Source organism: Macaca fascicularis, chromosome 13 (assembly GCF_037993035.2).
Source record: "Macaca fascicularis isolate 582-1 chromosome 13, T2T-MFA8v1.1".
NCBI classification, from domain to species: Eukaryota; Metazoa; Chordata; class Mammalia; order Primates; family Cercopithecidae; genus Macaca; species Macaca fascicularis.
Genome location: NC_088387.1, coordinates 15,369,877 through 15,397,770, shown reverse-complemented (window position 1 = coordinate 15,397,770; position 27,894 = coordinate 15,369,877). Strand labels below are relative to the sequence as shown.

Sequence of the window (27,894 nt, the reverse complement as noted above, 5' to 3'; positions counted from 1 at the left end):
CCTGGGGCCAAGAGATTCCAAGAAGGAAAACCTGGGATTCCTGGGACTGGGATGAGGGCCGGGGTCCGGAAGCGGAGTGGGTGGGTGGGGACAGCTGGGGGGCAGCCTAGATAAGGCTTTCAATACTGGGTAGCAGCGTCTACACAGGCGGAGATCCCTGCATCTCACTTCCCGCAGGGCTGACCAGTGGCCAGAGGTGGGACTGGCCAGGCTCGGCCCAACCAAGTCTGGGAGCAAAGGACACTGAGTGAGGGATCCCCGGGGCCACCCTCACTGGCCTGTGGCTCTCCTGACACCACGAGAGAGGTCCAGGAGCTGACCTTGGGTCCTAATGGGGGACACCTTCCTGGCTGCAGGCTGGCAGGGTGGTGTGGTGGTCAGTGTACTGGGCTCTGCGTGTCCGCCTCTACCTGCTGTGTGACGGTGGGCCAGACACCTAACCTCTCTGGGCCTCTATTTCTTCAATGGCGAACAGGGACACTAGCAGCTCCCACATCTGGGCACAGTGGCCTGAAGGTTAAAGGCAAGGGTGGCACGAGACCTACAGCAAGAACTCTGAGCAGGGAGAGCAGGGAGCTGCCCAGAGTTCAATCACCATCTCCCCTCTGGCCGCCGAGGAAACCGAGGCTCATGGTGACCTGGCCCAGGTCTGTTGGACTCACGGTCCTTCTCATCCCCAAGATCAGAGGGCTGCCACTAGGGAAGGAGCTGGCCCCTAGACACAGCCCAGGAAGCACACAGGGAAGGATGCCATGGGGACTTCGGTATGTTTTTGCAAAAAAACACAAAAAAACATTTATTGCTATTTGAACCCTGCTTTTATGCTTCCATTACCCAGAAAATGAGCTACGGGAGACACCAGGAGAGGCAGGAGATCATCCTCCTTGCACAAAACCCACTCCCTCGGATACTGTCCTCAGCGAGGGTGGCTGGAGGCCAACCAGGGGGCCCACCCGCAGAGTAGCAGAGGAGGTAGGTTGACCCTGTGGACGCTGAGCTCTGTGGCGAAGGTCCTGGCCTTCTGGTAGAAGAAGAGCCACTTCTCGCAGTCCAGGAGGAAGCTGTGGGAGATGGTGGCTGGCCGCGTGTAGATCTTCAGCTGTGCCTTCTTGTTGCCCAGGTCCACGGCGGCTGCCAGTGCCAGCTGGTAGTACCCGGCTGCATCAAACGGGTCCTGAAGGGGACAGGTCATGGTCAGCAAAAGGGGGACTTGGAACCCGTCTTCCCAGAGGCCGTTCCTGTCTCCCGGTCATTCCACATGTCCTTCCGATGCTGGCTCGCCCCAGGAGCCCCGAAGCCTGTGACACTGCTGTGGTCTCAGCTGCAGGAGGTGGGGATGACCCTGACACCCCTGGAAGCCTTCCTGACTGTCCCTACGCCCCACTCACCCCAAGCCTCCTGCCCCAGTGCCACCCTCTCTGCAGGCAGTGGCTGCTTTCCCCATGGGCTGAGGTCAGGGCAGATCCTGCCTGCTCTGAGAGTTCCATGCAGGACCCGTGGCTCCAAGCCACAGCAGGGGCACGGTGTTGAGTGACCCAGGCTCCCCTCTGGCCCCTGTCCATGCTGACCATTTCCAGGCCCTCCACGGGCCAGGCCAGGTACAAAACCATCTCACAGGTGTCCTCTCTGGCAATGTTCCCTGAAATATTCACGGAGCGTGACTCCCCAGACATCCACTCCCATTGTCAATGCGTCTTTGGCTCAAACTCACCATCCCTGGGTTGGGATGCCGCCTCCCAGACCTCCTCCTTCACCCTCCCATCCCCCACCCGGCTTCTCCCCAGGCACCTCCTCCACATGGCGGTCACCCAAGGGACCTAAGACCCATGCCTGGCCTGTCCCTCTTTACCATCTCAAGATGGCTCCCAGGGCCAATGACAAAGTCCAAGATGCAGCAGTCAATTCCCTCACTGCCCCGCCCCACACACGGAGCAGGGTCTTGAGAAGGCCCCGAGTCACCGCCACTGCTCATCCAATGCCCCCTGGCCCAGCCGAACACTGCACTCTGTGCTGGGTGCATGGTTGAGCCTAACGTCCTTGCTTCCGGTCTGAGGGACCTGGGAGTGAACACTGACCACACAGGGTGGCCCGGGCTGTGGCAGAGGGAAGCCCAGGAGGCCCCAGACTCAGCCGGGGGTGGAAGGCAAAGGCTTCCTGAAGGGGTGGGGGCTTCCCAACTAAACAGGAAGGAGCCAGGCAATACATATGTCTCTGCGTGTGCCTTTGCATGTGAATGTGCGTGTTTGTGTTCCTGTGCGTGCATGTCCCTGTGTGTGTGCATGTCTGTGTGTGCGCGCCTGTGTGTGCGCGCCTGTGTGTGCGCGCCTGTGTGTGCGTGTGCGTGTGCCTGTGTGCATTTGCGTGTGAATTTCCATGTGCCTGTAGTGTGTGCTGCAGCTAGGGAGTGACAGCGTGAGCCAGTGAACACTTAATCCACCCTATTCCAGGGCTCACTCTCATGTGTAGACTACAGGGGACCCCATTTTAGAGGCAATTGGCAAAGATGCTCATTTACCCCTGCTTCTCTGCCAGCCTTCCAGGTCCCATCCAGCCTGGCTTTTTCTCCCACTCCTCTGGGCCCTGGGTCCAGAGCCTCCTATACAAGAAAGAGTGTGTAGCCTTGGAAAGACAGCCGCCCTTGGGGAATTCCAAGGGGGCCTCCCTCTGGGAAGCTGGCCTGTGCTGACAGCATAGTCACGATGAGGCCCAGAGGGCTGCGCATGGGAAGGACGACTGTGCATGGGAAGGAGGACTGCGCATGGGAAGGAGGGCTGCGCAAGGGAAGGAGGACTGTGCATGGGAAGGAGGACTGTGCATGGGAAGGAGGGCTGTGCACGGGAAGGAGGACTGTGCATGGGAAGGAGGACTGTGCACGGGAAGGAGGACTGTGCACGGGAAGGAGGACTGTGCACGGGAAGGAGGGCTGTGCATGGGAAGGAGGACTGTGCATGGGAAGGAGGACTGTGCATGGGAAGGAGGACTGTGCATGGGAAGGAGGGCTGTGCATGGGAAGGAGGACTGTGCATGGGAAGGAGGGTTGTGCATGGGAAGGAGGGTTGTGCATGGGAGGGAGGACTATGCATGGGAAGGAGGGCTGTGCATGGGAAGGAGGACTGTGCATGGGAAGGAGGGTTGTGCATGGGAAGGAGGGTTGTGCATGGGAGGGAGGACTGTGCATGGGAAGGAGGGCTGTGCATGGGAAGGAGGACTGTGCATGGGAAGGAGGACTGTGCATGGGAAGGAGGACTGTGCATGGGAAGGAGGGCTGTGCATGGGAAGGAGGACTGTGCATGGGAAGGAGGACTGTGCATGGGAAGGAGGACTGTGCATGGGAAGGAGGGCTGTACATGGGAAGGAGGTGAAGGAGGCCTCTGTCCCTCGACCCCAACCGTGGACTTTGGCCTCTCAGGTACTACTTGGCGCTTTCCTTTCTCCTGGACGGGCGGAGTGGGCGGCAGGCTTGACCAAGAGAGATAAAGGCCTCTTCTGGGAGGTCCGTCCCCCTGGGTCCCAGGCGAGCCCCTGAGCGGTGAGCAGCGTCCCCCTGGGCCTGATACTTGGCACCTCCCTGTCTGGCTGGGACTTGGGAGGCCACAGAAACCACGTCTGACCACCAGGTGTCGCCAGTACTGGGCGGGGGCCTCCCGGGCAGCCCCAGGCCTGCGGTGGGGTATACGGGGCAGGGTCTTAGGGCTGCCCCAGCTCCTCATGTTGTTCTAAGGCCCCCAAGATCTCGGTCCCTGGACTGGAGTGCCCTGGCCCCTCAGCCCGTAAGGAGCACTGACACGAGGCTGGTGTGATGCTAAGGAGGGGCGGTGCCTGCTGGGCAGATGGGTGGAGACACCACAGGTCTCAGTCTGCCAATCTCAGCTCTCCACCCCTACAGGGCTGGGGGCAGAGGGAGCACAGCACCTCCCCTCGAGACACACCCGACCTAACAAGGCCTCAGCCTGGCTGGCTGGGGCCCCGCCCCACTGCACCTGCCCTGAGCTGGGGTTTCCCTATCTGTGAACCCAATGGTAAGACACTGGTCCCACCCCACCCTTCCTGGGTGATGTGAAGATTCAAGGTGTCTCGGGACTCCAGGAAGGAGTTGCTCAGTGCAGGCTGGCACCCTGGGCAGGCTTCCTAGAGGAGGCGCCAGGATTTGGGTTGGATCTTGCAACGTGGATTCAATGTGAGGATGATGCCGTCCTCTGAAATGTCACTCTCCCGACCCTGTTTTCTTTGTTAAATGCACCTTGACACTTGACTGTCAAGACTCAGCTTTGGTGTCACCTCCTCCAGGAGGGCCCCCTGACTACAATCCCCCTTCTTTACCCAGAGGCCACCATTGCCCACTCATGTGGCAGCCTCCCTGGCTGAGACTGAGTTGAGGGTGGGGCCTGGCCATCTGGGGAGCTGGGTTTTACCTGCTAACCTTGCCGGCTCCTCCAGCTGGGTGTAGAGCTCGAGGGAGGCCACTGGGCCATTCCTAAGAAAGGCTGGAACCCAGGCCTCTGGGGTCCGGGTGGAGATCCCACTCCAAGGGGGCCAGGAACACCCCGAGCCCTGCTCCTCCCCACCCACCTTCAGGTCGTAGAAGATGATGTCACCGAGCACCAGGTACACCTTCACGTAGTAGAGGGTCTCCTCATCGAACTCCAGCGGCGAGTTGCAGAGCTAAACGGCCTTGAGGTAGAAGTGCTCCGCCAGCTTGCCATGGTCCAGCCGGTGGTGCAGGGCGGCCAGCCGGTGGTAGGCCACGTGTTCGTTCAGCCGGTCCCCTGGGGTGCAGGCCAAAGGGGCAGGTGTGAGGATGTGGCTCCCTGGGGCAGGGAGGGCACAGGCCCCTCAGGAGCAGGTATACAGATCCCAGGCAGCACACCTGGCTTGTCTCCAGGCACCTGTGGTCACCCGGGCAGCTCTGGCCATTCCCTTCCAGGTTCCCAGACTCACTTTCCCATCTGCAAAGCAGAACAAATAAGGCCTGCCCCTGTCTACTGAGAGGCTTTGGCAAAGTCGGACTTGGATGGCCCAGTTCTGTGCCTACACATAGCCACCTGCCTTTGCTCACTGGTTTAACCAGGGGAGCCCAAAAGCCATGCAGTGCAGGTGCTCCCGGGCTCCCCGGCTCCAGGCAACCCACAGACGTGACATCCGACTCCTCCTGGGTGTGTCATGATCAGAGCCCCCTACCTTGGGGAGTCAGCTGCATACCTACTGTGTACTGGGCCACGGGGCACAAGGCGCTGAGGCATGTGGCCTGCCTAGGGTTCCCTGTCTCTGGAGGAGGACAGACGACCCTGGCACAGCACCAGGGGATGCACGGCCTTAAGAGGCAGACTGCTGGAAGGGGAACTGGGATTTTATCAGCCAGAGAACCGTGTGGTTGATGAGGGTGGGAAGGGCACAAGAGAAAGGGAATGTGCCACTCAGTCTGGCACATACAGGGACCAACGAGATGCCTGGCATGTCTGGAAGGCAGAGGGCACACTGGACGGCCCTTGTGGTCAGCAGCGGGAACAGGCAGAGGAAGTAGAGCTCAGTCAGGCAGGGAGCTCTGCACTGCGTGAGAGACCTCGGGCTGTGCCCCACAGCCGGACGGGGAAGCCAGTTGGGCAGATCTGCCTGCCTGGACAGGAGACCAGGAAAATCCAGCAGCTGTTTCAGCTCCTGGCCTGCAGACCTGGAGGCTGGGCTCTGGCAAAGTGTGGGTCCTGGCAGGGCGGGGGCTCAGGGGACTTACCCAGAGTGATCCTGAGTGCTAGGGCCATGTAAGCAAACTCCAAGTCCTCCTGGGGCTCCTCCAGTGTGGCCAGCAGTGACACCAGCTTGTTGCACAGCTGTAGCTGCAGCTCCACCTTGCGGTTGCCCGTAGTCACTGCCGGGGCAGAGCCCGGTCCTACCACACAGGCAGGTGGGGTCAGGTTTCCCGCAGCACCCACCTTGCCCAGCGCCCTCCTCAGAGCTCAAACACGTGCTTCGAGCTTCCCACACCCCAGCTACCCCTGCACCTCGACACAGCTCTGTGCTCTGGGATAACACACAGTTCAGACATCCAAGTTGGGGGCTGAAGAGTCACCTGAGGCCCATCCAGCTACACCCGATAGCCGCAGACCAGCCTCTCCCACCTGGGCACCGGAGGTCTGACTGGGGGGAGCCAGCACTCCTCTCTGCTCTAAAAACACCACATTCATCTGTGCCCAGGGCTGAGCCACACCGTGAGCTCAGAGGAAGGGAGAAGCCGTCCCACTTCGGGATGCGTGCAGACCTGGGCCTCCCACTGATATGCTGTGTGTCCTTTGACATGTCCCTGTGCCTCTCTGAGCCTCAGTTTCCTCATCTGGAAGATGGGGACAGGACTTCCCACTCATGGTTGCTTGAGGTCATCAGGTACAAGGGTAGAGCCATTATCACGTCCAGGCCCCGAGAGTTTGTCCCAGGCAGGGGCATGGTCAATATCATTCCCGGTCAGACCACTTGGAAACTCATCATGTGCATGGGTGGCCCTGCCTCCATTTGGGAGGCCTCTACCCTGCCACACCTGTGCCTCAGCCCTCCAGCTTCCCCACTGAGGCCCACCCACATCAGCCCACAGGCCAGCTCACCCAGTAGAAGGACATGCCTTCCTCCCGCTCCCAGGCCCCATTGAAGAAGATGTCTCCAGCTGCCTCAAACAGCTCCAGCCCCAGGTTGGGGTCGCCTGTGTACAGGTCCACATTCTGAGCCACCTGAGAGGAGACAGAAGTTCCCTCAAGACCCACACCTGGCGAGGTGGCTATGCGCATCTTTGCCAGGCTCCTTCCTCTCACACAGTACAGGTACACTTGAGCATTTTTCAGAACCTGTGCATGAGGGCTGCCCCCACCACTGGCATGAGGACAATGAACTGATGCTCCTGAGTGCTAGGAAGTGACTGAGCAGCTGCAGCCCAGAGGCCCGACACCTGTGAATCCTACCACCAGGGCTAGCCCTAGCCCACTCCCCCTGCACTCAAACCAGTCTCCGTGGCTCCCAGATTGCTGGGAGCCCAGCCCCTGGCTCCTTTCTGCGTTGCCACATCAGCAGTGTTTGTGGGTGGGCCTGGTCCCCTCTTGGCCATAAGCTCTTCATCCCTCTCCTCAGCTCAAGGAGATATACAGCAGGTGCTCAATAATGAAAGCTTCATCAGTCTCGTGGGCTTCACAATTTGTTCCAGATCACACTGTGTTTGGGAAAGCCTCTGAAAACAGCCACTATGATAGATTCATTTTGTAAGTAGATGTGCCACATGTCGCTTGGAGCAAGTTCTTCTGTGTGTTAATTGAGTGGTCACATTATTTGAGCATGTGCTGTATACCAGCAGGTGCTGTGCACTGTGAGGGGCCGCGCCTCTGCCCTCAGGGAGAAGATGCTGGCCACCGGGGGAGGATGTGAGGGAACCAGTTGGAGGAAGGGAAAAGGCACACAACAGGTGCTCAGCAGTGGCTTACGAATGAGTGGGTGGACGGATGAATGGATGAGATGTAGACACATGGATGGATGAATGGGTGTGTGGATAGATTAATGCTTGGATGGATGGATGGATGGATGGGTGGGTGGAATGATGTGTGTATGTATGTATGTATGCGTGGATAGACAATGTATGGATGGGTGGAGGGTAGATGATGTATGTACATGTGGATGGATAGATGGTGGATAGACGAATGTATGGATAAACAAATGGAGAGATAGATGAATGCAGGGATGGATTAATAGGTAGATTGGTGGGTAGATGGATGAATGATGGATGGATGAATGGACGAACAGCTGGATGGATGGGTGAAAGGATGGATGATGGATGGATGGAAGGATGAACAGGTGAATGGATGGATGATGGAAGGATGAATGGACGGATGGATGGATGAACAGATGAATGGATGGATAGACGGGTGAATGGATGGATAAATGGATGGATGAATGAACAGATGGATGGATGATGGATGGATGGATGGAAGCATGAACAGATGAATGGATGGATGATGGAAGGATGGATGGATGGATGGATAGATGGATGAACGATGGATGGATGGAAGGATGAACAGGAGGTGAGTGGATGGATGATGGAAGGATGGATGGATGGATGATGGAAGGATGAATGGATGGATGGATGTACACATGAAAAAGTGAATGGATGGATACACGGGTGAATGGATGGATGATAAAAGGATGGATGAATGATGGATGGATGAATGGACACTGGGATGGATGATGGATGAATGGTTGGATAAATGGATGGATGGATAAATGGACGGATGGATCGATGGAAGGATGAATAGATGAATGGATGAATGAGGGAAGGATGAACAGGAGGTGAGTAGATGGATGAGGGAAGGATGGATGGATGATAGATTGATGGATATATGGACGAATGGATAAATGGATGGATGAATGATGGATGGATGAATGATGGATGGATGGAAGGACAAACAGGTGAATGGATGGATGATGGAAGGATGGATGGATGAAAGGATGGACGGACGAACAGGTGGATGGATGGTTGCTGAATGGATGAACAATAAAAGAATGGATGAATGATGGATGGATGAGTGGATGATGGATGGATGAATGGAAGGATGAACAGGTGAATGGATGGATGATGGATGGGTGGATGGATGGATGGAAGGATGAGCAGGCGAGTGGATAGATGATGGAAGGATGGATGGTGGAAGGATGGATGATGGAAGAATGAACAGGTAAATGGATGGATGAGGGAAGGATGGATGGAAGATGGATGGAGGGATGGATGAACAGGTGAATGGATAGATAATGAAAGGATGGATGGGTGGAAGGATGAGCAGGTGAGTAGATAGATGATGAAAGGATGAATGGATGGAAGAATGAAGAGGTGAATGGATGGATGATGGAAGGATGGATGGAGGCATGGATGAACAGGTGAATGGATGAATGAACAGGTGAATGAATGGATGGATGGACAGGTGAATGAATGGATGATAAAAAGATGAATGATGAATGAATAAATGGACAGGTGAATGGATGGACAGGTGAATGGATGGATCATGGATGGATGGAAGATGGTTGGATGGATAGAAGGATGAACAGCTGAATGGATGGATAATGGAAGGATGGATGAAAGGATGGATGGATGGACAAACAGGTGAATGGATAGATGAACAAGTGAACAGATTAATGAATGACAGATGAACAGTTGGATCAATGACAGAAAGATAGATGGAAGGATGGATGGATGGACGAACAGGTGAATAGCTGGATAAAAAGATGGATAGATGATGGATGGATGCATGATGGATGCGTGGTAAGACGAACAGGTGAATGGATGGATGATGGAAGGATGGATGGATGGATGGATGGAAGGACCCACAGGTGTATGGGAAGATGATGGAAGAATGGATGGATGGATAGTTGGTGGATGGATGGAAGGATGAACAGGTAAACAGATAGATGACGGAAGGATGAATGGATGGATAGACAGGTGAATAGATGGATGATAAAAGGATGGATGAATGATGGATGGATGAAAGGACAGATGGATGGATGATGGATGGATGGAAGGATGAACAGGTAAATAGATGATGGAAGGATGAGTGGATGGGTGGATGGACAGAGAGCGAACAGCACAGGGGCCCTCCTGCATCCCTTGCCACTCACCTGGATGTACAGGTCCACCAGCTCGCTCTGCCGCAGGAGGTAATAGATCTTCCCTGCTTGCAGCCAGGCATGCGCCTCCTTCTCTTCTGGAGGTCAATGAAAATTCCCAGACTTCGTTTGGTGTAGTCCAGAGCAGATTTGTAGGCCCTGGAATCACTGGAATCAGACACAGGTGTCAGAACAAGGGCTCTCATCCTCCTGGAACCAGTCTGCCTCCTCCCGTGGGTCTGGTGACAGATGAATCTGGCATGTGGGGACTGGGAACGGCCCTCTTGTGTGTGCAGTGTTCTGCCCTTCCCAGGCTGCTGGGAGGGCCAGGGTGAACACACACGGCATGGAAAAGATGAAGGACATCCTTCTGAGGGAATCGAGCATCATGCTGCCCTGTGGCAGGAGGAGTGTGCTAGTCCATCTCCCCTGCCTCCCAGACATGGCCTGTGTCTTCTCCAGACGCACCAGGAGCCGTTAGTGTTCAGAGGCTATCTAGGCCGATGGTTCTCAAGGTGTGCAGGCATCACAGTCACCCGGAGGACTGTCCTTATAGCTTGCTGGCCCTGCCCCCAGAGCTTCCGGCTCCACAGGCCTGGGGCAGGCCCTAGAACTCCCACTTGCCACAAGCTCCTAGGTGACATGGATGCTGCTCTGCTGGTCCAGGGACTACACTTTGAGAAGCATGGCTCTAGCACACTGGCCCATTTTCCTTCTGTGAACCTGAGGCCAAGACTGGAGCCAGTCTCCCGGGTCCCCATGGAATCTGGCCCCTTCCCTGCTCTCTCAGTAAGTCCAACACTTGAGGGGCTGTGACTGCAGCAATGTCACCAGGCCCTGTGGGTGGGGTGGCCAGGGCCATGGTTACCCCACCAGGTCAGCATGCTCGGGGGAAGCCCAGTGGGCCACATATGGGACGTGAGACCTTGAAACCCTGCCCCAGGGAAGCAGGTGACACAATTGGCTCTGTCTTCTGTGGGAGAGAAGCCACAGGTGGCTGCTGTGGTCACATTTAAGGGGACAGATGAAGGCCAGGAGTGAAGACTCGGGGCAGGCAGAGGTCAGATGACAAAGGCCACCATAGTAGGAAGAACAGCCCAGTGTGCATGTACTGTCTCTGCTGGGGTTGAGATGACCTTTGACCCAACAAGGGAGACTCAAGCTGGGACTCACAAGCCAGCAGCAGCCCTGGGACGACCCCAGACCCACCAGCTCAAAGCATCTGATGCCAAGGAACCAAATGATCCAAAGGAAAGGGGCTGAGGAGGCCCTGGGCCAGCTTCCCTGTGCCCCCCTCCCAGTCCCCCCAACCCCCTTGCCCCCCTCCACACCCCCACCACTGCAAAGCTAGCCCTCACCGCTCGGTGCCCAGGGACCGGTAGAGCTGACTGGTGGTCTCCAGGAGCTGCCCCCTCCAGCACCTTGTCGGCCACCTTGCGGGCAAGGGAGAGCTGGAACTCGTGGTAGATGACACACTGGGTCTCGCTGGGCATGACGACGCTGTAGAAGTAGCACAGCCGCTGGACGGCCCGCAGCTGGCCTGGGCAGAAGACAAAATGGAAGACGTCAGCCTCCCAGCATCGAAGCGAGGCTGGCTGGGTTCGGAGGCCCCTGCTCTGTGCTTGTCTCTTTCACACCTCTGTGAACCTGGGCCCCATAGGCAGGGAGCCTGGGCTCAGACAGGCCATGCACCTGTGCAAGGGCAGGCGCCGAGCACACCGTGACATGGGCACAGCTTGGTGCACATGCTCATGGTACAGGCTGGCCTTCTTTACAACTCCCAGGGCCAAGGTCCTGGCCAGGCTCGGCCCCTGCACCAGGCCATCTATTTCTGCTTCACAAAGCCCCTCTGGCCAGGACCAGGGCCGTCTTCAGCCTGAGATGATGAGACCAGGGGCACAAGTAGCCCCTGTCGCAGATGGAACCCTGAGAGAGCAAAGCCAAGCGTCATGTCTGCCACACATGGCATCATGTTGGGGGAATGGGGTTCAAAGCCGGCCCCTGGCATTTCCACACATGCTTCACTCATGCAACCAGGCTCCAAACCCACAGGCTCGCTGGCCTCTCCCAAAGCCAGGGCGCTGGGAACGGTGGAAAGCTTCTGATTTTCTAGTGTCAGAAACATTCCGAAGATTAACACTGGAAACCAGGTACGCCAAATGGACATCTGTCACACACGCCCCCCAACAACAGCTGAATACACAGTCCTCTTGAGCGCCCATGGGACATTCCCCATGACAGACCATGTGCCAGGCCACAAAATGAGCCTCGGTGAAGGGAGAAGGACCGAGACCAAAGCAGAGGTGTTCTTCAGCTGTACTGGCACGAAACTGGAAATCGACAGTGAAGGAAACGTGGGAAATTCAAAAATATGTGGAAACCACACACTCCTAAACAACCAGTGAGTCAAAGAAGAGACCATCAGGGAAACTGAAAATTAATTTGAAAAGAATACAAACAAATGCACAGCCCGGGCCAGCACGGTGGCTCACGCCTCTCATCCCAGCACTGTGGGAGGCCGAGGCGGGAGGATCGCTTGAGTCCAGGAGTTTGAGATCAGCCTGGGAAACATGGTGAAACTCTGTCTCTATAAAAAAAATACAAAAATTAGCCGGGTGTGGTGGTGCACATCTGTAATTCCAGCTACTCAGGAGGCTGAGGCATGAGAATGACTTGAACCTGGGTAGAAGTTGCAGTGAGCCAAGATTGCACCACTGCAACCCAGCCTGGGCAATAGAGCAAAACTTTAAAAAGAAAAAAAATAGCACAGTGTATCAAAAACACCAAGATGTAGCTAAGGCAGTGCTGAAAGGGAAATTTATAACTGTAAATGTCTACATTCAAAGAAAGAAGAAAAATCTCAAATCAAAAGCCTAACTTTCCACCTTGAGAAACTAGAAAATGAACTAAACCCAAAGTGAATAAAAGGAAGAAAATAATAAACGTGAGAGTGGAAATGGGAAGTAAAAATACAGAGAATGGAAAAACAAAAGAGATAATCAACAGAACCAAAAGTGGGTTTTTTGAAAATAATAACAAAATTGACAAATCTTTCACCAGACTGACCAAGAAAAGAAAGATGGGGCACAAACGACTAAAATCAGAGACTGAGCACCATGGCTCACGCCTGTCATCCCAGCACTTTGTGAGACCGAGGGGGAAGGATCGCTGAGGCCAGCATTCAAGACCCCCCTGGGAGAACATGATAAGACCGCATCTCTAATAAAAATAAATAAACAATTACAAACCCAAGTTTCTAAAATCAGAAATGAAAGAGGAAACATTATTGCCGACCTGACAGAAATAAAAGGATTCCATAAAAACACTACGAACAATTGTACACCAAGAAACCAGACCATCTAGACACAACAGCCAAACTCTTAGAAGGACACAAACTACCGAAAGTGACTCAAAAATGACCCCAAGGAAGCATGTGGGGTGTCAGCCCCGCCCTCGGTCTCCTCGACCGTTCAGCGCAGGGTGGGGAGACAGGGAAGCATGATCCCCGTTCCCTGGCCTGCATTTCCAAGTCTGAATCCCCCAGCACCCAGGGGAGGGCCTCGTAGGAGGAGGTGCCACAGGCTATTGTGCCAGGAGCCACCGGAGGCTGCAGCGGGGGCTGGGGCGCTGGGTTCCTGGAGGGTCTCCTTCCAGTCACAGAATGCCCCTGGGGAAGAAGCCTGGGTCTGAACCCCCCAACCCTCCTTGGGCAGATGTGTGGGACCGGGGCCCCTTCACATGGTCCTTTCCAAAATCTCATCCCTCCTAGGGCCAAGAGTGGGTGTCAGGCCTGTGCTGGGAAATGAGCACATTCAGATTTGGGCACAGCCCCTGGAGCTCTGGTCCAGGCCACAGGAGGCACCTCTGAGTAGTCTCACTATGCCATGACAAAGCGCTGCAAGGCAGAGGGCAGTCAACAGTATCCCTTGTCTCAGCCGTTTCCCTGCACTCAACTTCCTCATCTATTCTCTGCGGCCTACATTTCGGACAGCCCTGCCCACCTACTGTCCGTTCACTGCTCGGTCTGCACTGACTGTTCGATAGCACTCCATGGCTCCCCAGTGCTCTTGGGGAAAAGGCCAAGCCACAGCCTGAGGCCCCAGACCCTGCTTAGCTCTCCAGAAGAGCTTCTCACTATCCAGCACCCAGCCCACCTACTCCCAACTCTGCACCTCCCTGCATAAGCCCTGCTCACTCACCCCCACTCACACCCCACTCATCCCCGCTCCCACTCCCGTTCACTCACCCCCACTCACACCCCACTCACACTCCTGCTCACTCACCCCCACTCACACCCCACTCATCCCCACTCACACTCCCGCTCACTCACCACCACTCAAACCCCACCCATCCTCGCTGACTCACCCCCACTCTCTCACCCCTGGGCCTTCACACAGGCTACACCACCAGCCCCTCATCCACACCTATTACTTGACTAAATCCTCTCAACCCTCTGGTCCCAGACTAAAGAGGCTTCCCTCATCCGGGGCCAAGTGCTGCCCCGCCATCACACCACTCACCCTTTTGTGGCTTCTCTGGCCTGAAGCTCACATTCCCACGCTCAGCACCTCCCTCCCGAGGACCCCACAAGCCCCATTTGTGGGTGTGGCCTGGCACACTCAGCACAAGCTGCTTTTGCGTGAACTGCTCTGTGGCTTTGGGCAATCACCCGCCCCGTGTCCTCTGTGAAGTGGGATGACCGGTACACAGGGCTGCCGAGATTCCAAGCAAACACAGGCACAAGAACTGGCGTTCAGGGCCTGGCTCATGGAGGGGCCACAAGTCCCAGCTCAGCACAACATGCCTTGATCCCAGGGTTATGTCTAGGGATTCCCAGCATGCAGGACTTTCCATGCTCAAGGCAGGATGGTCCCTGGGCAAACCAGGAAGAACTGGCTGCTTCAGTAGGGCACAGAGGGCCTGGCCCTGCATGGGAACGGCCTGTCTCCAGGGCATTTGCCAACATCTGCTGCTGGCCATGACTCAGCACTTTCGATGGTGGAAAAACCACCACTTGTTTCCGAATCACAAACCCTAGGTGTGCCCTGACCCAAGTGGTCCCAGAAGGCGCACAGGAGGAACTGGGGCACTCACTCTCCACGTGGTCCATCTCCACGGCGACCAGAAGGGCCCACTCGTAGTAGCCCTTGCACTGCTGGGCCGGGCCCTGGCGGGTGAAGCCCAGGAGTATGTGGGTGAAGTGCCGGCCACACTCCCCACAGGGAAGCCTCGAGAACAGACGTACAGCCTCCAGGAGGTAGTGCTGGGCCAGCCTGCTGGCACCCGCGTGCAGGCACAAGGTGCCAAAGTTGGCCAGCAACACTGCCTGGTTCCTCCGCTGGCCCAGGTCCCAAGCCACCCATAGGGCGTGGTAGTAGCCCTCGGCTGCCTGCCTCGTCCGTCCCGTCCTCTTCAGAGCCACGGCCACCAATGTTGGCAATCACACCCTCCTGGTCCTCGCTGACTACCACTGCATCCTGGACAGACTGCAGGATGTTCAGGGCCACCAGGCTCTGCCCATGAAGCACATGCAGCCAGGCCAGGGCCACCAGGGGGTCCACGATGGCACGGACTCCGGCAACAGCACTGGTTTCCACCGACTGTGTCATGAAGGTGATGGCTGGGCCATGGTAGCCATGGTGGCTGTACGGCTGGGCCAGGCTGGCGTGGAGAAGGCCGCGCAGTGCCTGGCCTGTGCCTGGGGTTAGGGAGGCCAGCGCTCGCCTGAGGTAGTGGGAAGTCTGGGTGGGGAGGCTGTGGGGCTGGAGGGCGTTCTGGAGCACCAGGTTCACGTTCCTCAGCGAACCAGCCAGCGAGTCCTGTGTCCTCAATGAGGCCACCTTGACACAGGTCAGCACCAGGTGGGGCAGGCACTCGCGGCTGTAGATGTCAGCCAGGAGTAGGCAGCAGTCTGAGAGCCACGCAGCGTCTGGGGCTCCCGAGTCCCTGTGCAAAAACAACAGCTGCTCTAGGAAGGGCAGGGCCTCCTCAGGCTGCTTGAGGTGCACGTGGTGCCTGGCCAGCAGGAAGCAGGCCCGGGCCTAGGCCTGCTGGCTCTGGCCACCCACCGCCCACTGCAGCACCAGCTGCAGGAGCTCCCCGTCTGCCTCGGTGCTGCAGATGTGGCCGGGCGTCCCCAGGAGCAGGGCCATGGCTTTGGGAACCACGTGTGTACACTTCTCCTGGTTCTGCTTCCAGTAAATGCTGGCCAGGTTGGCGTACACAGCCACCACCAGGAACAGGTCCCCAAAGCTGCCCTCCAGGACCCCCAGTGTTTCCTCCAAGTACACCCGGGCCTGGGACAGCTTGAGCCTCCTGCTGCACAGCTGCCCCAGGAGGAAGCAGAACCTGGCCAGGGCCATGAGGAGGCCACCTTTCTTGGCTGCCCCTGGGGCCTGTGCCAGGCGCCCAGTCAGCTCCTCCTCATCGCTAAAGCTGCTGAACATGCTGCTCAGCCATGGCAGCGCCACGTTGTACAGGCCACAGAAGCTGGCCTTGAATCCAGAGGTGTTCAGGAACAGCAGCAGTGATCTCAGGGCCTCTGGATCCTCCCAGTTGTCCTCAGCTTCCAAGCAGAAGGAGGGCTCCTCGGGGTCCTGCAAGCTCACGTTGCTGGATGCTACACAGAGACCCCAGGACGCTGGCTCCTGGGGGCAGCCTGGGCAGGTCTTGCATTGTTCCAGAACATTCTTCACCTTCGGCAGGGTCTCCTGTGGCTCCAGGCCCAGGCAAGGTGGAGGTATTTCTGCAAGTCACAAAAACACCTAGACAGATTAGAGTCCAACAGTGAGTCCTTGGTCCACTTGGGGCAGGATCCCCGCATCCCCGTCCTCTGTGTCCCTGGCGCAGCTTGCCATGAGCCCTTGAGAATTATGCGCAATGCAAACCCGGGGTCTGGAGTACGTACGAACTCTGGGGACACAGAGAACACGCAGGCCTGTGGCCCGACTCTCCTACAAAATCACCCTTCTGTCCTGCTTTGTCGCCACCTCACAGCATGGTTTTAGGAGACTATGTCAGCTCAGTGATCCCTCAGAGATGCCTTTCCCTTTAGAAAGAATCAAAGCCTTCTAACTGGACCCATGTATATGCAGCACAACAAGTACAAATGTAACTTTTGTCAGCATATTGGGGCCCCCCGGTGGGGTACAGGAATCCATGAAATCCTCAACAGCCAATCAGAGCTATGGATCAGCTCAAAAGCTGCTATGCAAAATTGGTAAAGCCACCGACGGCACAGGCCAGGGGTGTTGTACCCATGTACCCAGCTCCGTGCAGGGAAACGGACCATCCCTGCAGGAAGGATGGGAAAGCTTCCAGGCCCCTGTGGCCACTTTCACCTTGGATGGTCTGAAAACCTGAAGCCCACAGTTCCTAAAGGGTTAACAAAGGCCAGACTGCTCCAGCAGCCTACTGGTGTCTGCTGGCTTTGGTGGATTCCTAGCCAAAGCCCCCTCCCAGAGGTGAGCAAACAAGCGCATTTCCTGTTGGAAAACCTGGGATGAAAGGAGGCATTACTGGGAAGGAAAAAACTAGATTTAAACACACTCTCTGTTTCAAGCTCACATGTAAAAACTATTTTCAATACAAACTGTCTCCTTATTCATCTGTAAAGCCTTGGAATTAAAAAAATAAATAAATATGATTTAGAGGCAAATGTGACTTGACTACACTAGATGAGCTAAGAATTCTCCCCCACCCGGCAGAGGCACACAGCCCCTCCCAGCCACTATCCTGGCCTCCGGGGCAGCTGGAGAGCCACGTGCCTTTGCTCCAGAGACTTTGGCAGAGAGTGGAACCACTCCCTCCCCGAGGCAAACCTACAACAGCCTTCCCTTTCCCACTGGCTTCCCGGGCCTCCTCTGGGACCTTGTGCCTGCATCCCAAATGTACTGGGATGGATCCCATTCCCAGGGAACTTCCAAGGGCCCTTGGTGCATCCACATCACCAGGCTGTCCACATGCGGGCCCTGTGTGAGGGGAAGCGACAGAGTCACACAGGGGAGACGGGAGGGCCTCCCTGAATCAGCCCCTCAGGAAGGAGCAGACCCTTCAGGGACCTCAGTCGAGGCCCCTGCAACCTAAGGCTCTGAATTCTGCTCCCCGCTGAGGGCTGTGTGGCCTCCCATCTCTGAGGCAGAGCACAGGGCAAGCTGCAGCTTCTCCAGGTCATGAAAAAGGAACCCACAGCTACGTGTGGGCCCCAGCAGTGGAAAGGATGCCCCACCTCGGTCGGGGACCAGGCGGGGGTCAGCATGTTCATTGGAAGAAGTGTGGGACCCCACAGCCTCCAGTGCCAGAGTAGACGGGAGGTTCAGGCCCACCTCAGGCGACGTCCCCCAAGCCCCCAGCCCGCACCACAGAGGGGTGACTGTCGCATCCAATGCCCACTGTACTCAGCTCTGTCCCCTCCCCCGGCATTACCCCAAGGCCCAACTCATAACCAGAGGAAGCCTGAGCCACGGGCAAAACCCACCTTGTTCCTGTGGCTGTTCGGTCTCAGCTTCCTCTACTGAGTCTGGCAAGGAAGAAAAGAGAAGCAATGAACACCCCCAGCCAGCACCTCTGCTCCCATGTCAGGTTGAGCTGGTGTCGGTGTTGCAGGGTGAGAGCATTCCAGGATGCAAGGGTTGAAAGTCATATCATCCTCTTCCCTCCTGGATCATGGGAACAACATCACTGGGGGGTGTACACTTTCTGCGATATTGGGAGTAACATCGTCTTCTGTGCCTTGGAATATTAAGGACAATATCACGGGGGGGCGTGTACATCTTCTGCAATATTGGGAATAATATTATCCCCTCTCCCCATGCATACTAGGAAAGATATCACAGTGGGTATTCACCTCCTGCGATATGGGGATTAATACCATCTTCTCCCCTTCTGGATATCAGGAAGAGTATCACACGGGGGTGTACGGTGTCTGCGATACTGGGAGTAATATCAACCTCTCAGCCTTGGAATATTAAGAAGAATATCACAGGGTGGATGTACACCCCCTACCATATTGGGAGTAATATCAGCCTCTCCTCTCCATGGATATTATGAACAATATCCCAGGCTGGATGTACGCCTCCTGCTCTATGGGGAGTCATATCCCTTCCAGGATACTCATAACAATATCACAGGGCGGGTGAACACAGCCTGCGATACTGGAACTATTATCATCCTCTCCCCATCCGGATACTGGGAACCATATCACAGAAGAGCTGTACCCTCCCTGCGATATTGGGAGTAATATCATGTGCTTCTTCCATGAATATTAGGAGCAATGTCACCGGGTGGCTGTCCATTCATTGCTATGTTGGGAGTCATGTCATACTCTACCCCCTGGATATTAGGATCAGTATCACAGGGTGAGTGTACACCTACTGCGATATTAAAACTAAGATCATGTTCTCTGTCCCTGGATATTAGGAACAACACCACAGGTAGGTGTACATCCCCTGCAGTATTAGGAGCAATAATATGATTAATTAGTAAACATCAATGATCGATTTTAATAATTATCAGGCTGATCTCGAACTCTTGACCTCAGGTGATCTGCCTACCTCAGCCACCCAAAGTGCTGTAATTACAGGCGTGAGCCACCGCGACCAGCCAACACTTCTTGACATCTCTTTTTGGACCTCAAATTTAGCATGCCAAAAACACACTTTTGATTCCCCCTGCTATAACCCACTCCTCCCATAGTCTTCCCGATCCCAATAACAGCATCTCTAGTCTTCCAGTTACTCAGGCCAAAATCCTTGACATCATCCTGAAAACTTCTTTTTCTCTCTCTTGTCATCCAACCCATTTAAACTCTCCTTTCAATATATATGCCAGACCTAACCACTTCTCACCTTCCTCATCATTTCCAACCAGGTCCAGCCCTCATCATAGCACTTTGAGTTACTGCAAAAGCCTCCCAATCGCCAGGCACAGTGGCTCATGCCTGTAATCCCAAGCACTTTGGTAGGCCAAGGCAGGTGGATCATCAGAGGTCAGGAGCTCAAGACCAGCCTGGCCAACATGGTGAAACCCCTCTACTAAAAATACAAAACATTAACCAAACATGGTGATGGGTGCCTGTACTCCCAGCTATTCGGGAGGCTGAAGCAGGAGAATCACTTGAACTCAGAAGACAGAGTTTACAGTGAGCCGAGATCGTGCCGTTGCACTCCAGCCTGGGTGACAAGAGCAAAACTCCATCTCAGGAGGTTAAAAAAAAAAAAAAGCCTCCCAACCCACCTCTCTCCTTCCACCTTTCACCCTGCCCTGCATTCTACCTTCCTCTCTAAAACATTTCAGAAGAGAAAAAAATTATATCCACAGAGAGAGAAAGTACAAATGGGGTGAAATGTTTGGGGAATCTGAGGGAAGAGTATATGGGAATTCTCCGTACTATTTTTGCAACTTTTCCATAAGTCTGGATTATTTCGAATTGAAGAATTAAACAAAGAAAAAAAAAAAAAAACACTATCTCCCTTTGTGAATCCATCCTGTCTTTCCCCTGGCAACTTAAGGACGCTCTCAACTAACACATCTATTTTTTCATGAACACTAAAAGAAATGTTGCCTAGCTTTGACTTTCTGTGCTTGGCAGTAGAAGTGTGTGTGTGTGTGTGTGTGTGTGTGTGTGTGTGTTTCATATATATGTGTGTGTGCATATATATGTGTGGGTTGTATGTACATATAGAGAGGGAGAAATATATATGTGTGTATATATATAAATATATATTGTATATTTACAACGGTAATGTGTGTATATATATAAATATATGTGTGTGTAGATATATATAATACATACCCCATAGCCTGTCCTTAACCAGTTCTAAACTTAGTCGGAAAAATACATACCTAAGCAGAGAATTTCAATTTAATATGATGAATATTTTGATAGAGGGATGTGTTGCTATGGAACACGTTGCTAAGACACAAAACCTCCTAGATGGGACAATGAATGAACGAAGTTTTCCACCTATAGGCACCCCCTCTGATATCCCCTCAAACCTTTATAGTTATATGCATTTGCTTCCCCCAGGACCCTCATTTCATAACGGTTAGTCCTAGAGCCTAGCAAGTTCCTACTACAGCTGGCAAACATATGCCATTCAAGAAACAGTGGCGGAGTGAATGACTAGTTAAGAACCACTTGTCAGCCAGTGCTCAGTAATACAACATGCACTGGTATGCAAATTATATTTTTGTTGAAAGCAACAGCAGGATCACAAATTATCTTTCCAGAGAAAGCAAACCTCAAAAGCTTCTTTACCCTACTAAAGCACGTTCTAAGAAGCTCCCCTTATATAAAAGAAAACCTCCTCATTCGTTATCAATGGCATGTAAACCTAATAAGCCTCCGCCTCTGATGACATCTCTTCCATCCCCAGGGCTAGATAAAGGAGGTTCCGGAAACCCTGGTAGTTGTGAAGGTGGCTCCCAGCTCTGACAGTCTTGAACCCTGCGGGCGCGGAGGTCACACAGCAGAAGAACAACCGAGGGAAGCATCATCAGGCTTCGAGTATGTTTGAACCAGAGATGGCAAATAGGCTGCAGCCAACTGAAAACACCAGAGATTCATGGTGGCCACCTGAGGGGTTGTGCTCTTAAAAAAATAATAATAAAATAAAAATTAAAAAACGAAGAAAGGAAGGGGTCAAGAATCCATCAGGTCTGACTGAGACGTGTATCAGTGACTAACACCCCGTATGGCAAAAGTACTGTGGTGCGCTTTGGGTACTCACAGCTTCAGCAGTATTCAAAGGCGTGTGTTTCCCTAAGACTAAGCCACGGGAATACCCCCAGCAACACTGCCAGGAGAAACGTCTCCCATGGATTTGGTAGAAACACAGTTGTCTTTAACAAATTAACACTGAATAAATCCTGACTTATTAGAGCCTGTGAGAATGACATTCTGAATGATAACAGTTATCACTACAATCTCCAAACATCTGCGATCCTGCAGGGAGGAGCTGTGACAGTGCAGGCCAAGTGTCCAGAATGCTTCCCAGACTGCCTGTTAAACAATAAAAGAAATGAAACCCCCTGTAAGAATGTCTTCCCTCACATTTAGCCAGTTGTTCCTTTGTGTGCATCTCTGTGCTAACATGGCCATTCTTCCCCACAGCCTGAAGTCATATGCTAAAATCAATGAGACTCACATGAAGCCAGAAACGTGCAGATGCGAGGAAACCACCACAAAGGAAATGGGCTGGAGAGTGTGGCCAGGAGGATGGTACTTCCTAGGAAGCAATTACTTCATCTCTGCCCATGAAGCAGGCAGCTGTCATTGCCCCCCAGGCCCACGCCAGCCACTCGAAGTAGGTTCTAACCAAACTACCTCCAACAAGCAATGTAAATACACCACACAATCGGCTTCTGAAAGGACACCTTGCAACCAACAAGAAACTGTAAGCACAACTTTGACAAACTGTGCAACTAAAAACCTTGGAAAGGGATAAACACTGCCACATTTTGACTCAAATACTGTTACGTGGTAGCACTGCGATAATTCACTGAAACAAAAGAATGAATGAGGAATACGTTTATATAGGAATCAGAGGAAGCATGACTAATCATTTAAATAAATAGGTCAAGAAACTGCTACGTTCAAATGCTACCGTGAGACACTGTCTGGGCCTTAGGCAAATTCACTTCTCTTGGTCCCGTTTCTAGGTTCATCAAAACCCAGCTTTGGACTAGGGAATCTGTTGCTTCCCAAAGCCTTCCTTCTGTGATTCCAGCCCAGATTTTAGGATTTTAGGACTGCTCTCCCACTTGGTATATGAAAGCACTTTCGATGTAGAACAGCAAGAGTACATTTCTGTGTTGAATGTGGTTTGGGACCTACTCTATGAGGCAGAATATCATCATGTAACTTTAAGCATGACGACAAGGCACACTCTAGATAAGGATAACACATAAGATGTGGCCATACACCTGTGCGTGCCTGGCAGGGAGATGGAGAAGTCTCATTTAATGAAGCCGGGGTGCCTGTTGCACCTGAACATCCTCAGTCCACATCAAGTTCACAACGTCCTTCTGACATCAAACCACAGGTTTCACATACTTTTCCATACTTTCCACCCAAGATTAAAATATGCAGAGCACCGTGATAAAGACGCCTTCATTCCCAGCATGTTGGCTCTCATTCCGTAGAATTACATACTTTCGGTGCAAAATGGTGACCAGGTTGCAGCGGCAAGCAAGACTGGGCTCCGTGGGAACAGCAGGCCCTGCAGGAGCCACCACTCCTGTCTCCACAGTCTGATGCAGCTGCAGAGAAGCTGTGGCTGAGGCCATTCACTTTGTGAGAGAACTGCACAGGAGGGAAAAGGTAGGGAAGGTCGGGAAGAGGGCAATGTCATGCTTCTGAGCCCAAGCCGAGCCATCGCATCCCCTGTGACTTGCAGGTATACACCCAGATGGCCTGAAGTAACTGAAGAATCACAAAAGAAGTGCAAATGCCCTGTCCCGCCTTAACTGATGACATTCTACCACAAAAGAAGTGAAAATGACCGGTCCTTGCCCTAAGCGATTATATTAGCTTGTGAAATTCCTTTTCCTGGCTCATCCTGGCTCAAAAAGCTCCCACACTGAGCACCTTGTGACCCCCACTCCTGCCCACCAGAGAACAACCCCCCTTTAGCTGTAATCTTCCTTTACCTACCCAAAACCTATAAAACGGCCCCACCCTTATCTGCCTTCGCTGACTCTTTTTCGGACACAGCCTGCCTGCACCCAGGTGATTAAAAAACTTTATTGTTCACACAAAGCCTGTTTGGTGGTCTCCTCACACGGACGTGCGTGACAGACAGCTGCAGAGCCAGGGAAGGACCTGCGATGAGAACAGAAAAGAATGTGTCTCCCTGTACGCACACTCGGATTTTATGACAATGTGCGCAGGGGGGCTGAACTGGATGCCTGAGAACATTCCTCCAAGTTCTTTTGCTGATTTTCTAAATATTGGTGTAAAATCTGAACTCAGACAAAATTTTTTTAAATCACTTCAATCAACATTTTTGTCTAGTGCTCAGCATCATGTCTACGTGATCATCTAGAAAAGCAACTTCTCTTCTAATGCTCACAGCCTCCTATAAAGTCCCAGGGATTTTACCAGGGAATGCACCTCTCATTCACATCAAGAACACACACAACTACCATTAAATAAATGCTTAATTTGCTTATATAATTTTTTAAACACCCAGATTTGAAATACAATAGAGAAGATAACTTTTGATAGCTCTGCTTTCCAACTGCGAACTGCGGGTGAAGAAAATAACCTGCCATGATTTCTAACCAGTCAACAACCTGTCTTCCCTGGCTGCAGTAGGAACAATCTTTCTGAGCTCAGGAGGAAAAAGAACCCAGCTGGTTAGGGGACAGACAATCATCAGTTCTCAGTGGGCTGCCCGAGTCCCAAATCCCCATGTGATACGTGGAAGTAAAAAGCTATCAATGACCAAGCATCTGAACACTTATCCCGCCTCGCCATCTGCTTCTCCTGCCATGCAAATTTAAAATTAATAAGCCTGCTGTTAGAGAACAGAGTTGGTGCTGCATCTGTCTTCCTAAAATTACAGATAATTACCAGCCCACAATGGCTTCTAATCAGATTTGAGTAGTCCCTTAGACAGGAAGCTAAAGTACCTCAGCCCTAAACTGAGAAGAAAACAGAAACTGGAATGCTCTAGGTTTGATTTTTTACCCTTTGTTCTAAAGTTGCTGTTCCCGAATCTCCTTCTAATGTCTTGTTTATAAAATGTATGAGAAACAGGGAAATTTAAAGACATGATAGAAATGGCCACTTTTTCTAGGTACAAACTTTGTGAACATTATTTTCAGCTGCTGGGCTTTTTCTCCACAAACTGTGAGCCTGGAGTACATTTTCTCCCTCGTGGTTACACATTCAGAGTCAGGGAAGGTGGCTTTAGCAGTAAAGAGGGGAGTGCAGTGAGAAGTGCCCGGACACTGAGAAGGGCAGACAGGGACTCTACCTCGGTGGTCTGCAGCACTCCTGGGCCTTGGCCTTTATTTTTCTATCTGTACAGGGGATCTAAAGGCTCGTGATTCTAGGCCACGACAGCTCTTCATACACACATACGCAAACATCACACGCCTGTGTGAAAAGCTGTGACACTTGGCTGATTTTCTGAAGAAGTTATCTTGTATCATTTCTACTCAAGTACTCCACCTCCTTCCAGACAATTATCTGAGGATGATGGGCTATCCCACAGCCATGTGTGTAACCTCTCCTGCTTATGATCCCTGTTCACATAGCATTTTCCAAAAGCATTTGGTGGGAAGTGACAGAAGAAAGAAGAATAAGGTTCTTTCAGCCCATTCATTCATTCATTCATTCATTCAACAAATATTGACTAACTATCTATGTGCCAGGCACTGGTGATATAACAGGGAACATATATTTTTGTAGGTAGAAACAGACAACCAAAAAGTATGTTAAAGAGAGATCAATACTCTAGAGGAAAATACACCAGGAAACAGGAAAGAAGAATACCCCTAGCCACCCTACACTGGGGTGACGCTAGCGTTACAAAATGGAAACAGCGGCTGGGCGCAGTGGCTCACACCTGTACTCTCAGCTCTTTGGGAGACTGAGGCAGGCAGATCACCTGAGTTCAGGAGTTCAAGATCAGCCTGACCAACACGGAGAAACCCTGTCTCTACTAAAAACATAAAAATTAGCTGGACGTGGTAGCACACGCCTGTAATCCCAGTTACTCAGGAAGCTGAGGCACAAAAATCACTTAAACCTGGGAGGCAGAGGTTGGAGTGAGCTGAGATCACACCACTGCACTCCGGCCTGGGTGACAGAGCAAGGATCTGTCTCAAAAAAAAAAATAATAAAATAAAAATAAAATGTAAACAGAGAATAAGATACCAAAAAAAAAGAACATGAACGATTAATTGTAACAAAAGCCTTTGTAAGCTGATACTTCCCTTCCTGGATCCTTGCCCCTTACAAATGGAAAAAAAGGGCGGGTAGTGGGTAGCATCAAAATGATGTTTTAAGATGGCTTCGGGTTTCAGATGTCTGACAGCCATACTCATGTACTTCAAGGAAAAAGCTCTAGCTCTAGAAGCCATCTGGGCAATGGTTTAATGTCTTTTTTTTTTTTTTCCAGAGAGTTTTAAAATACAGGAAAATGTGTGTGTTTATTTGGCTGCTCTGTGCCCGCACACGTGCAAACTGTGCTAACGGGTTTTTCCATGTTTTGCTGAATTTGCCAGCTTGCCATAAACAGGCTTCCATGTCTTAATTGTCTATAAATAGCACAAACACACAAAAATGCAAATCAAGACAAACTGTCCCTTCCGTTGCTGCTACCATGATGACAGCGAGCGACAATTGGCCAAATCAATATGCGGAGACTGAAGCTGTCGGGCAGAGAGCACAGGGTCCACGGCTTTTCCCATAGCATTTAAAGAAACAAGCAGAAACGGCTCTCCACACAGGACAGACACGTCCTTTGTTCTTTGAATCAATACTGCCAATGCCCCAAATACTTTCTCCATCACACTATCTATATGGAATTCAAGTTCCTTCCAATACCATGAGTAACACCAGTGATAGACTATGTTTAGCCATAATGACCCATTAGCATTCATTTTCCTCTAAAATGTTGAAATAACAACATTGAGTGTGGGCTCATGAGGTGCCAGGCTCTGAGTTTGATCTCGTTTAGTTCTCATTGAAATCCTGCAAGATCAGTACCATATTCTCTCATTTTTCATAGATGAGGAAACTGAGGCATAGAAAGGCTAAGTAAGTTGTCCATGGTCACAGGTGATTTAGGAAGTTTTCTTCAAACTTTCAAAAGTTAACTACTGCCACTATTACACATGGGTTTTTGTTTGCTTTTGTTTGTTTTGAGACAAGGTCTTGCTCTGACCAGGCTGGAGTACAGTGGCACGATGATGGTTCACTGCAGCCTCGACTTCCCGGGCTCAAGTGATTCTCACACCTCAGCCTCTCCAGTAGCTGGGATTACAGGCATGAGCCACCACACCTGGCTAATTTTTTAATTTTTATTTTTTGTAGGGATGGGCTTTCACCATGTTGCCCAGACTGGTTCCAAACTCTGGGCTCAAGAGATCCTCCCAGGTCGGCCTCCCAAAGTGCTGGGATTACAGGTGTAAGCCACTGGGCACAGCCCTACACATGTGACTTATACAAAGTCAGAGCAGTGAGCAGGAAGAGAACAGAGATTTCAGCGAGTCTCCTGGCTGTTGTAACACCATATCCCTCCTCCGTACCGTAATGTGTCTACACCCACCAAGCTCCTAGACGTTGAAGGCAGGCCAGCTCAGAGACGAAACAGCAGTCAAGAAAGGGAAGATGCAGACATGCGTCTTGATTTCAGCTCGAGCGTGCCTCTCTGCCCTGCAGCTGCACAGGCAGAAACCAGGGGCCGTGAGTCTCAGGCAGTGTTTGGTTCCTGGCAGGTCATCTTTTGGGAGACCATCCCATACAATTAGTGTTACACTTCTCAAAAAGGAAGTGTGACTTTTATAGAAAAATCGATTCCATTTGGGAGAAAGGCCTAATAAAACCACAAATGCATAGCACATTCATACAACAACAAATTCAATTCATCTGTCACAAACTGAAATCCCAAAGCCCTCTGGGCACACAGCTGCTTTTCTGAGCTGAAATTCAACTCTAGTTGAGAAACAGGTCAATTTTTCTAAAAAGATTTCTTTTTCACATGCCTTCAATAAAAATTCCTTTCCTTCACTTGCCATTTCCCGGATTTAATGGCTCTGTTGGCCTTCCTCTCATTTAGGCCATGAACACTGACTGCATGTCTGCTACGGCCGGGACTCCAAGGGAGGCACCCTAGGGAACACAGATGACCGCCACACAGCGACAACCTCAAGAAAGACACACAGGGAAGGCAAGATGATACAATCGCAGACTTCACACAGAAAAGAACTTGGCATCCATACCCCGTCCCATTTCTAGAAAGCAACGATGCTGAGACAGGAACATTTACCAAACAGCCTGCAGTGTGGAGGCAGCACGAGGGGGTTCCATGCCGGGAAGAGCACCTTCAGAAGGGAGCATGCAAACAATGTGGAGGCAGGAGACGCCCCCATGGACAAGGGCCAGCCTGGGGGCCTGCAGAAATGCCCATGCATCTGGGAAGAGGGAGAGAGGACAAGATACTTAAATGCTCCAAAATGAATAGAAGCCTCCCAAGAACCTCCCCCGAAATGGGGCAGGGATTTACAAAAGACCAAACCGAGCATGTGCCCTTACCTGAGCAT

At 52.4% G+C, this 27,894-nt stretch overlaps 1 protein-coding gene across 1 annotated transcript; it reads right to left on the bottom strand.

Moving 5' to 3' along the window:
- Positions 1-795: 795 nt before the first annotated feature.
- Positions 796-27,894, bottom strand: LOC135966726 (SH3 domain and tetratricopeptide repeat-containing protein 1-like). The gene is given in 13 exon segments (XM_074010887.1): positions 796-1,174; positions 4,570-4,766; positions 5,729-5,869; positions 5,872-5,884; positions 6,591-6,713; positions 9,631-9,716; positions 9,719-9,777; positions 10,977-11,029; positions 11,031-11,158; positions 14,713-15,049; positions 15,051-16,363; positions 18,095-18,183; positions 27,887-27,894. Coding segments are annotated over 13 exon segments (2,805 nt in total). The 3' UTR covers positions 796-916.